The sequence below is a fragment of the Podarcis cretensis genome (assembly GCF_951804945.1).
Source record: "Podarcis cretensis genome assembly, chromosome: 13".
Taxonomy (NCBI): Eukaryota; Metazoa; Chordata; class Lepidosauria; order Squamata; family Lacertidae; genus Podarcis; species Podarcis cretensis.
Window position 1 is genome coordinate 51,105,422 of NC_137182.1, and position 12,146 is coordinate 51,117,567.

The 12,146-nt window shown below is 50.2% G+C and overlaps 1 protein-coding gene across 2 annotated transcripts in view; it reads right to left on the minus strand.

The window, feature by feature from the left end:
- Positions 1-1,315: 1,315 nt before the first annotated feature.
- Positions 1,316-12,146, minus strand: part of IPO4 (importin 4) — a 55,508-nt gene continuing 44,677 nt past the window's right edge. For both annotated transcript variants that reach the window (XM_079951768.1, XM_079951767.1), the window contains 5 exons: positions 11,599-11,807; positions 7,183-7,315; positions 4,277-4,381; positions 3,442-3,511; positions 1,316-2,964 (listed from right to left, as the gene is read on the minus strand). In XM_079951768.1, coding sequence (XP_079807894.1) covers positions 2,834-2,964; positions 3,442-3,511; positions 4,277-4,381; positions 7,183-7,315; positions 11,599-11,807 — 648 coding nt within the window. In that variant the 3' untranslated portion in view covers positions 1,316-2,833. The remainder of the gene's footprint in view (positions 2,965-3,441; positions 3,512-4,276; positions 4,382-7,182; positions 7,316-11,598; positions 11,808-12,146) is intronic.

The following is a 12,146-nucleotide window of genomic DNA, read 5'->3' on the forward strand; positions in this document are numbered from 1 at the left end:
CCTTTTTTGAAGGGAAATTCCCTTATTCCGAATAGGATTCCTCGCAAGGAAAGGGAAAAGCTGACTGCTATGCTCCAGTGGTACATTCTGGGCAGCGCCCCTCGCCCGCGACAGGATCGTTCCCTACCGCCTTTCAGCTGGGAACTTTCTGAATATTATGGGGGCTGCTTTCCTTCTGCACCTACACTGCTTTCTAAAAGTGAGCTGGCTCTGTGTATGATTCTGAACACCAGTTGCTAGAAGCCGCAGGAGTTGAGAGGGCTGCTGCTGCTGCTGTTTAAATTTGTATACCGCCCATACCCGTAGGTCTCGGGGCGGTTACAACATTAAAATCGCAATATGAAAACACAAAATGCATTAGAAAAACAAGAACAATCCAATTAACCCCTCTTGCGCTCGGGTCCTGAGTGCGGGTTTCTCCCTGGGGCATCTGAGTTGGCCACACTGAGAACAGGATGGACTAGTCAGCCTGATCTAAGGTAAAGGTAAAGGGACCCCTGACCATTAGGTCCAGTTGCGGACGACTCTGGGGTTGCGGCGCTCATCTCGCTTTACTGGCCGAGGGAGCCGGTGCACAGCTTCCGGGTCATGTGGCCAGCATGACTAAGCCGCTTCTGGTGAACCAGAGCAGCGCACGAAAACGCCGTTTATCTTCCTGCCGGAGCGGTACCTATATCTACAGTGGTACCTCAGGTTAAGTATTAATTCGTTCCGGAGGTCCGTTCTTAACCTGAAACTGTTCTTAACCTGAAGCACCACTTTAGCTTATGGGGCCTCCCGCTGCCGCCACGCCGCCGGAGCACGATTTCTGTTCTCATCCTGAAGCAAAGTTCTTAACCTGAAGCACGATTTCTGGGTTAGCGGAGTCTGTAACCTGAAGCGTATGTAACCTGAAGCATATGTAACCTGAGGTACCACTGCACGGAAACGCCGTTTACCTTCCCGAAGGAGCGGTACCTATTTATCGACTTGCACTTTGACGTGCTTTCGCACTGCTAGGTTGGCAGGAGCAGGGACCGAGCAACGGGAGCTCACTCCGTCACGGGGATTCGAACTGCCAACCTGATCAGCAAGCCCTAGGCTCTGTGGTCTAACCCACAGCGCCACACACTAGCAGGCTCCTTAAGGGTTTATGGGGCTGCGGAATAGTTGCCGCAGTCTTATTGACAGGATGGGGCAGGTTGCTTTTTGCTCGGAAAACTTTCTTGGGGGGGGGGGGTCCAGTATTTGAAGCAAGGGTTTTTGGCCTGAGCTTGGAGAGCCCATTCTTACGACCATCCTTAATAAGCATACCCTCTCCGCAAGGAAAACACGCTTGTTAGTTTCAACGTGTTTTTTTATTATAACATAACACAATATAATCTCTTCGTTCCAGAAAAATACCAAAACCCAGGTGGTTATATAATCTTAAATACAAACTAGAGGAGGAAACAGCTGGTTCGATGGGTGCAGGAGCCCGGGGGAAAACCTAAAGCAGCCTTGCGAAAATAAACTATCACAAAATCCTCTCAGAGACTGTTGGGGGAAACACGAACTTTGGCAAACAAAATTCATTTGGAATAAGCCCCACCGCAATAAACGGGAGGGAGGCGGCACTTAAAAGCGCTGAGAATCGTTCCCAACAGGGAAAGGGAGGTGGGACGAATTTGGCTCAAAAGACAGCCGCCTCCCTCGACAACCGTTGGAAAGAGATGAGAAACTCTGCGGGAGGAGGAAGAAAATAATAAACGGAAGGGGCTGCGTCTTGGCTTCCATTAATGGCAGGACTCGCATCAGCATATATCTGAGGAAAACTTAATACTGCTGAACTTTCAAATGCGACCCGATCTGAAATCTTTGGCTTGGAGATCAAACAGAAAGTGGGTCTCTCAATGACTAAAACTCCCTCCCCGCACTGCTCTCGTTTTTGCTTAGATTTCAAAGAAAGATAAAATACACATTTCCTGGTGGTGGGAGGTTATAGCAACCGCAACAGGGACAGGCCGAACTCAAACTCGCATTCCCTCTTCCTGTAATGGTCGAGGAATGAGGTTTTTTGGCAGTTTACATGCTTATGACATGCCACTCTGCTGGTGTTCTTGAGTGCCGCTGAAAACACTTCTCAGCCCTCCAAAGTCCATCTCGAGGAAGAAGTGAAAACCATGAGGACTAGCGCCCCAACTGCACCAATATCCTCTCTCCTTTCCTCCTTGCTGCCCTACTAAAAGGGGCTCCCATAAAACATATCCACCCACCCCAAGCCTGCTGGGCTCGTCTCTGCACAGAACTGGCTACGACAATTTCCCCTTGGCAAATGAAGCGTGCCGGTTGAGGGCGTCGTAACTGGGCAGCAAAAAAAGGCAAAAATTTGGCGGCAGGGACTTTGAGGCCCCCAACGGAAGGATCGAGCAACTGCTACAGGCCAGCCCCTGAAGGTGTTAGGCAGAGAGCCTACCTTGGGGAAAGGCCTGGGAAGAAAAGAGGTTTGGGGGAGTTGGGGTGCTACATACTTCATGCCCCTGCTGATGCTGCGTGAAAAAAGCCCGACTGCCCGCCCCCCCAAGACCCGGCTGGCCCCCAGAAATGTCAGCACCAAGGGACACGTGTGGCAAAAAACGAACAGCCGTCACAGGTAGGTGGCATGACGGCGAGGCGAGAGAAGCCTGACGGGAAACAGGGAAATGAAACCGCAGGGGAGCGTCGCCTGGCATCAACGGGCGGAGGGCAAGTCGGCCACAAAAACTTGGAAGGGTTAGTCCATACAGAGCCAAGAAGGGTGTCCGGTGGGAGGTGTGGGGGTCTCCTCGAGCAAAGTCCCCTTCTGCTTTCACAAAGTTGGGAGCGCGGCCCCTCCTCAAACAGAGCTGACCGCCGCGTTGACCAAGAAAGCGGCTTCCGAAGGCAGCGAGCGCACCACCGCCTGGAACTCGGACGGGCATCGGGCGGAGAGGTTGCGCAGCAGGGAGACCAGGGAGTTGCAGCCTTCTGAGCAACAAAAACACACACACACAGGAAGAGAGCGGTTAAGCTGGCCAAGATGCAGCGGTGATGTCTCGGACGCTGGGCAATACCTCGCTCAACCTTTCCGTTTCCCCTTAGCCGCCAACCGGATGTTTGTGAGGCAGCAGGGGCTGTGGGGCCTAGTGACCATTACAATCGCTGTCACACCCAGGTCCTAGGCCGGCGCTCTAACCACTACGCCACACTGCTGTTATCAGGAATAGTTATTGTTATGAGCTGAATTGTTGTCAGGCGCCCTGGGCGGGTGTGAATAGCACCCAGTGACCCCGAAGGCACCATATGCCACGTGGCACTGATCGCACAACTAAGTTGCGTTCTTCTCAACACCAACACCCTCTCCCAAAGTGGTTGGGCAGTAAAAATGGGCAGGTGAGGGGAGGGGGAGAAGTTGGTGGGCAGCTGCCCGACCAAGAAGGCCCGCTGCCCACCCAGAGCGCATACCTGAGGGGATGTTCTCCTTGGCGAGGATGCTGCCGCTGACTCGCACAAGTTCGCTAATCTGCTGCAGGACCTGAAAGAGAACAAGGCCTTCTCAGGGCCATGGCAAATCCCCTTTTGTGTGTGGGGAGCAAAACATGGAACATGTGGGGATGTTGTGGATAGTAAGGTAAAGGGACTCCTGACTGTTAGGTCCAGTCGCGGATGACTCTGGGGTTGCGGCGCTCATCTCACTTTACTGGCTTCCAGGTCATGTGGCCAGCATGACTAAGCCGCTTCTGGCGAACCAGAGCAGCGCACGGAAACGCCGTTTACCTTCCATTGGAGTGGTTCCTATTTATCTACTTGCACTTTGACGTGCTTTCAAACTGGCAGGAGCTGGGACCGAGCAACGGGAGCTCACCCCGTCGCGGGGACTCGAAACGCCGACCTTCTGATTGGCAAGTCCTAGGCTCTGTGGTTTAACCCACAGTGCCACCCGCGTCCCTTTTTAAAAGAAACAGCATCTCTCAACTCCCCTCTTGTTACAGTGAAGCCTTGCTGGATCCGAATGTGCAGAAAATGGCTGTCCGCCCGGGCGGGGGAGGACTTGCCGCCAACTCTGGTAGCGGGCAAGGAAATGGGTACATGCAGCACAAACCGGAAGGGTGCCCTTTGCAGCCCTGTGCCCAGTCGCTTGTGCCACCGCTCCCGGCTCCAGGTCTGGCACCCTGACTGCAACACCAGAGACAAAGTTCTGCCAAAGCAGAGGAATTTTTTTTTTTTTGGGGGGGGGGGGAATCTCTCAGGTCAAAGCGATGGGTTGCGAGGGAGGGAGGGAAGTTGGGGGGGGGCCTACCTGCTGGGGATCGTGCTCATATATAAAGTTGATGCAACAGAAAACCGTTTTGTATTCCTCCAAGTCGTCCTTCAGGGGGAGATTGTGGATCAGGACGGGGAAAATCTGTGGAAGGGGTGGGGGGAAACAAGGCGGGAGGGAAAGATGCTTGATGAAGGATCGTCGCCAAGTCCTTAATTGTAGGCCTTGCGGCTCCAAAACGTCTGCAGGGCCCAAGCCTGTCCTATAGACTCTCAGCCAGAGTTGAAGAGCTGGGTATTTTACTCCCCTTTTGAGGCAGCACTGAAGTAAAAAGCGTGCCAACTTCTCTGCTCATCCGTGGGTGCCGTGAGGTGGTCATACAGCCACAGATTTGACCGGAGCCCCCTGACCCAAAGGGATTCTTCTACGCAGAGAGAAAAGCAGCCCAGGGGTCGGAGAAAGGGTCCTCGATTCTGGTCGAAACATTGGAGGATGGATGGCGGCTAACGGATTGAGGTTGAATCCTGACAAGACAGAAGTACTGTTCTTGGGGGACAGGAGGCGGGCGGGTGTGGAGGATTCCCTGGTCCTGAATGGGGCAACTGTGCCCCTGAAGGACCAGGTGCGCAGTCTGGGAGTCATTTTGGACTCACAGCTGTCCATGGAGGCACAGGTCAAATCTGTGTCCAGGGCAGCTGTTTACCAGCTCCACCTGGTATGCAGGATGAGACCCTACCTGCCTGCGGACTGTCTCGCCAGAGTGGTGCATGCTCTGGCTATCTCCCGCTTGGACTACTGCAATGCACTCTACGTGGGGCTACCTTTGAAGGTGACCCGGAAACTACAACTAATCCAGAACGCGACAGCTAGACTGGCGACTGGGAGTGGCTGCCGAGACCATATAACACCGGTCTTGAAAGGCCTACACTGGCTCCCAGTACGTTTCCGAGCACAATTCAAAGTGTTGGTGCTGACCTTTAAAGCCCTAAATGGCCTCGATCCTGTATACCTGAAGGAGCGTCTCCACCCCCATCGTTCTGCCCGGACACTGAGATCCAACTCCGAGGGCCTTCTGGCGGTTCCCTCATTGCGAGAAGCCAAGTTACAGGGAACCAGGGCCTTCTAGGTAGTGGCGCCCTCCCTGTGGAACGCCCTCCCACCAGATGTCAAAGAGAACAACTACCAGACTTTAGAAGACATCTGAAGGCAGCCCTGTTTAGGGAAGCTTTTAATGTTTGATTTATTACAGTATTTTAATATTTTTTGGAAGCTGCCCAGAGTGGCTGGGGAAGCCCAGCCAGATGGGCAGGGTATAAATAATAAATTGTTATTATTATTATTATTGCACTCCTTCGTTAATCGGGGCTGGGGAAAATGGTGACCACCCCCCTTCCACACCGCTTGGCTAAGGGGATCGGACTCCCCACATCACCCAGATGCATGGGGTGTAGCAAAGTCTGCCCCTCTCCTTCCCCTTCCCCATACTCTGCTGGGGCAGTTAAAAAGAACGCGTTAAGATAATCTACTATTCAGAAAGGAGGGTAGCTAATGAACAAAACCCAGTGGTAAAGGAAGTGCTTTGCAGAGCAAAAGTTGCATGTTTAATCTCAACCTGAAAACAACTGTAAAGGCTCAGGGCTGTTCCTGAAACCTTGGAAAGCTCCTGGGAATTCGAGTCAACAGCACTTTCCTCTCCCCTCCCCATTCCTTTTTCCTTTCATGACGTGCGCAGTAAATTGCAACGCACGTGGACAGGGTTTGAATCTCTCTGTGCAGCACGCAGAAAATGTTAAGCACTTAACATAAATGCTAAACGTAATACAATATTACTTTATTAAGTAATAGTGATGATGATGACTGGAAATCAATCAACGGCCTGGGTTTCAGGATCCGGCAATTCTATAGGCTTAAAGCCTAGGTTAGTTTGGATTTGTCTTATCAGAAATAAAAACCTCTTTTTTTAAATTACCGTATTTTTCGCTCCATAGGGCGCACCGGACCATAGGGCGCACCAAGTTTTTTTTTGGGGGGGGGATAAAGAAACTTTTTTTTATTCCAGGCCCCCCCCCCCAGCCCCAAAGAGCAAAGAAGCCAAGACAGCGAGCGGGATCCATTCCGCTGGCTGTCTTGGCTTCCTCTTTAATCTTGGCTTCCTCCAGCCGGGAGAGGTTGCGCGCAGCTTTGGCAGAAGCCAAGACAGCGAGCGGGATCCATCCATCCATTTTTAGCAGCCTGGCTGGGGCGGGGGAAGCCCGAGCTTCCCCCGACCCCAGCCCCCAGAACAGGTCCGGAAGCGGCGGCAAGGTTGTGCACAGCCTTGCTGCCGCTCCCGGAGCTTGGGGGCTGGGGCACGCTCCGAAGGCTTGCAGATAGCAGCCTGTAGCCCGGGGAGCGCAACGGGAGTTGGCGCTGCAATCTCCGGGCTTCAGGCTGCAGTCTGCTATCTGCAAGCCTTCGGAGCGCGTGGGGAACTCCTGCTGTGCTCTGAAGGCTTGCAGATAGCTGCCTGAAGCCTGGAGAGCGAGAGGGGTCGGTGCGCACCGACCCCTCTCGCTCTCCAGGCTTCAGCAAAAGCAACGCGCTCCCTCTGCGCTTTGGAGGCTTCCCGTTGCTTTCGCTGAAGCCAAGGAGCCTGCATTTGCTCCATAGGACGCACACACATTTCCCCTTCATTTTTGGAGGGGAAAAAGTGTGTCCTATAGAGCGAAAAATATGGTAATAAAAGTTGATTTCCAAAACCCAATGGATAAGCAGAATGGCAAGTGGGTATTCCACATCAACCAAGCCGGAATTAAAAAGAAGTGGTGGCAAAGATTAACTGTTTCCAAAAGCATATACATGCTGAAGCTAGTGCCTTCAATGTTAAGAAGGTGGCAGAAGCTTCCTGACTCGCACCTGCGCTACGGGGCCTTGAATACTAATCAGGATTCACACTCGGCTCTCACCTGTCCGATGGGGACCCCTCCAGGATTGGCCATCACCATCCTTGCGACGGCCCCGCATACATTGTCGGCCACCCGGTTGTTACGCTCCTGAGAAATTATGTTGGACAAAAGCCCCAGGACCTTGGGGTAGTGTCTGTAGCAGAGCAAGCGAGGGGGTTAAGGAGAATAAGGAAGAGTCGGGAGGGCGAGGGCCTGACATGCTGCCAGGAACTGGAGAGAGAGCGAGAAAGCCCAAAGGATTTTGCTGGATTTCCACCACCAGCACCGTCGAGTTATTATACACTGCGTAACTGCCAAAATGGCTTCCAATCAGCTTTAAATATATATATAAAACCAATTCCTATACAAATGAAAACAAAACGCAGGAAAACAATCCTTGCAGACTGGAAGGAGAGCATAAATTTCCTTGGCCAGGGCGTGGCAATTAGGGGTACTACAGATATAAGATCTATCTGGAAAAAAGGGATATTTAGCAAATCACGTAGGTACCGTTTGGCCATCCTCAGGTTATTCCACCTAAGTCTGGGGGCGTCACGGGAAAAAATGGATAGACATATTTTATTAGGTTGAAAAATCAAGGATTGCTTGTTCCTCTGGGGCAGTGGCAGCCTGGATCTAGAACCCTTAAGGTGAGATTTCTGGTCATGTTGTCTCTTTAAGGCACTTACAAGCTGCACAGGAGATTGATGCAAATTAGATAGCTCAGTTGAGGAAGATGGATGAGTCAGAAGGGCTTGTGAAAGTTTATTCAAAGATGAAGAAATCCCTTCCAATTTCTTGAAAATAAAGCTTAAAGTCCTGATTACTAGTTGTATTTGATCAGGTACTGATTCATGGGCAGTTTGCCCTGATGCGTCCTGTTTTAGTGACGGCGAAGGTGTAATTAAGGTGTCAGGGAGGAGGGCTTCCCTATGGCTTCCATCCCCCCCTGGATCAACTGGCTTTTCCAGCTCCCCTTGACCATGTTGTTGTTTAGTCGTTTAGTCGTGTCCGACTCTTCGTGACCCCATGGACCAGAGAACGCCAGGCACTCCTGTCCTCCACTGCCCCCCGCAGCTTGGTCAGACTCATGCTAGTAACCTCGAAAACACTATCCAACCATCTCGTCCTCTGTCGCCCCCTTCTCCTTGTGCCCTCCATCTTTCCCAACATCAGGGTCTTCTCCAGGGAGTCTTCTCTTCTCATGAGGTGGCCAAAGTACTGGAGCCTCAGCTTCACAATCTGTCCTTCCAGTGAGCACTCAGGGCTGATTTCCTTCAGAATGGAGAGGTTTGATCTTCTTGCAGTCCATGGGACTCTCAAGAGTCTCCTCCAGCACCAGAATTCAAAAGCATCCATTCTTCGGCGATCAGCCTTCTTTATGGTCCAGCTCTCACTTCCATACATCACTACTGGGAAAACCATAGCTTTAACTATACGGACCTTTGTTGACAAGGTGATGTCTCTACTTCTCAAGATGCTGTCTAGGCCTGTCATTGCCCTTCTCCCAAGAAGCAGGCGTCTTTTAATTTCGTGGCTGCTGTCACCATCTGCAGTGATCATGGAGCCCAAGAAAGTAAAATCTCTCACTGCCTCCATTTCTTCCCCTTCTATTTGCCAGGAGGTGATGGGACCAGTAGCCATGATCTTCGTTTTTTTGATGTTGAGCTTCAGACCATATTTTGCACTCTCCTCTTTCACCCTCAATAAAAGGTTCTTTAATTCCTCCTCACTTTCTGCCATCAAGGTTGTGTCATCTGCTTATCTGAGGTTGCATATCTGCATATCTTCAAGCCCCTTCGCCACGGCAAGGCAGTGATCCATGAAGGGGCCCCTTGACCATACAGAGGCCAAAAGCGGTTGTATGTTTCGACCGCAGAAACAATTACTTGCTCTGTTTGGCTGTTATTGTTAGTAGGTGGTGAGGGAGATTCAAGCTTTGACTGTTTTACTCTTGGAGGTGAACAACCTTTCTCAGCAGATCTTGGTCGCTTGCCATGACCCATTTGTCACTGTCTCACTGACTGCGGAGGTTAAAAGTAGAGATAAACCGCGATAAAAAGAGAACTTATCTTTTGTGGACACAACTCCTCTGCTACTCCTCCTCCACTGCTCAACATAACCCAGTCTTCAAGGCGGCGTTTCTAATCAGCAGCAGGCTTTCTCAGCAGAAGGTTTGAATATCCTTGTTAATACGTATATTGGCCACGACTGGCCAACAGTTGAGATAAAACGGTTAAAACTTCTAACAGAGGTAAAATAATTAAAAGTCTAATAAAAACAGCTATAAAAACGGCTGTAAAAGGCTGTAAAAGGCTATAAAAGGTTTGCAATCCAGGAGGGTTCACGGAGGAGAAGTTGTTACAGCCGTCATCTTGGGCCTCCCCTCCCTGAGGTTCTCAAGAAAACAATCTCATCGGAACATTGAAATGATCGCAATCAAGTTGTGCAATAAAATAATAGTCAGGAGAAGGCTTGTTGAAACAGGTGGGTCTCATCGGGGAGAGACCAGGCCACAACTCTGGGGCCATCCGTAGAAAAGCTGGTCATGGATTCACTTGACCAGTTTGATCGACAGAATTGGCATTATTATTACAACCGGTGCCACGCAATCCCCGTTCCACATTCGTAAGAACTCGGTTGTTTAGTGTGGCAACGTCTGCACTTTGGAACTCCCTGCCGATTCAGATCAAGCAGGCGTTTTCGCTGCTTGACATTTTCAGCACCCTCTAAAAACATTCCTGTTTAGACATGCCCACCCAGACGCTTTAAAACGTTGAGGGAAATTTAATCTGTTGCAGCATTTCAGCTTTTGCATGTTTCAAAGTAGGGTTCTGAATCTGCCTCAGTTTTGCCATTTTATATTTTGTAGGCCGCTTTGAGGGTGGTGTGTGTGTGTGTGTGTGTTTATACACACACAAACACACACACACAAATCCAACAAAGTATAAATTCAATGAAATAAATGAATTAAATGACTAAGTGATAACCTTATCCCTTTTGTGTTTTCACTTTGTATTTCCATGCTGTGATTTTCAGATGAAGGGCAATATACTAAATGAATGAATAACCACAGGGATCTCGGCAGGCTGCTTTTCATTTTGATTACGCATACACAATTGATACATAATTTGTTTTTAATAGCTTAGTATTTAAGCAACGCATTGCCTTTCTCGTAGTCCCTGAGGGGGGCCTTTCACAACAACATGCTGGGAGATTAGATAGATCAGGCTTCCTCAACCTCGGCCCTCCAGATGTTTTGAGACTACAGTTCCCATCATCCCTGACCACTGGTTCTGTTAGCTAGGGATGATGAGAGCTGTAGTCCCAAAACATCTGGAGGGCCAAGTTTGAGGAGGCCTGAGAGAGATAGATAGATAGATAGATAGATGACAGATAGATAGATAGATAGATAGATAGAGAGAGATATAGATAAGCTGCTTTTCATTTTGATTAAGTATACACTTTTGGTACATAATTTGTTTTTAATAGCTTAGTATTTAAGCAACGCATTGCCTTTCTCGTAGTCCCTGAGAGGGGCCTTTCACAACAACATGCTGGGATATATGTGTGTGTGTGTGTGTGTGTCCCTTTTTTTCTCAACACCTTGAGAAATCCGCTCTGATTTTGCCTTCAAGGTACAGGTGAAACTCGAAAAATTAGCATGCTTCTACTTCTCAGAGGTCCAATATTGGTCTATTTGCAACCCTTGTTTTGCTGATTTCATTTAATATTCTAATTTTCTGAGATTGCTAATTTGGGGTTTTCATCAGCTGTACGCCATAATCATCACAATTATAACAAATAAAGGCTTGACATATCTCGCTTTGCATGTCATGTGTCTATCTCATATATTAGTTTCACCTTTTAAGTTGAATTACTGAAATAAATGAACTTTTCCACGATATTCTAATTTTTCGAGTTTCACCTGTAACACAATTCCAGATTCTGGCTCACTTCAGCCCAGACTTCTATACAGTGGTGCCTCGCAAGACGAAATTAATCCGTTCCGCGAGTCTCTTCGTCTAGCGGTTTTTTCGTCTTACGAAGCAAGCCCATTGACGGCTTAGCGGATTAGCGCTATTAGCGGCTTTTAGCGGCTTATCGGCTTAGCGGATAAACAGATAAGTGGCTTAGCGGCTTAGAAAAGGGGGGGGGGAGAAAAAAAACCCGCAGGAACTCACAAGACATTTTCGTCTTGCGAAGCAAGCCCATAGGAAATTCGTTTTGCGAAGCGCCTCCAAAACGGAAAACCCTTTCGTCTAGCGGGTTTTCCGTCTTGCGAGGCATTCGTCTTGCGGGGCACCACTGTAAATGGCTTTTCTTCATTTCTGTGGGGAATTGACGGAAGCTTCCAGAACGTGTGTGGACTCTTCCTTGGCGGGCTGCGCCGGGAACCCGATCCCGGCCCCCTCCCCCTCACGAAGCAAAGGATACTCGTGCATGGCTTCCCCGCCGTGCTCCGCCAGCACGCCCAGCCCGAAGACGGCGTTGCTGCGCACCTCCCGGTTGGCGTCGCGCGCCGCCCCCATCAGTACCGGCAGGAGGCGCGGCACGAAGGCGCTCGAGGCGCGGCCCAGGCCCTGCACCGCTTCCGCCATGGTGCCCACCGCAAAGGACCTGTCTGTGGAGGAACAGCTGGGCTTCTGCGGGGAGGAGGAAGGGGGCAGAATGAAGCGGAGGAGCAAAAAAGGAGGGAGAAACCCACAGGGAGGAAAAAGACCCCCCTCCCCACCCCACCTTTTGGGCTGTGGGAGAAGGTGGGAAGCCAAATAAACTCTGGGAGAAATGTCCCTGGAAAGCGTTCCAAGGGTGCAAGACATGGCGGCACGGAAATACTTTACCAAACTAAAAAAACCCACCCCTGTGAGGTAGGGTTAGGCCCATAGCTGTCAACGTTTCCCTTTTTTTTAAAGGGAATTCCCTTATTCCAAATAGGATTCCTCGCAAGAAAAGGGAAAAGTTGACAGCTATGGTTAGGCCAA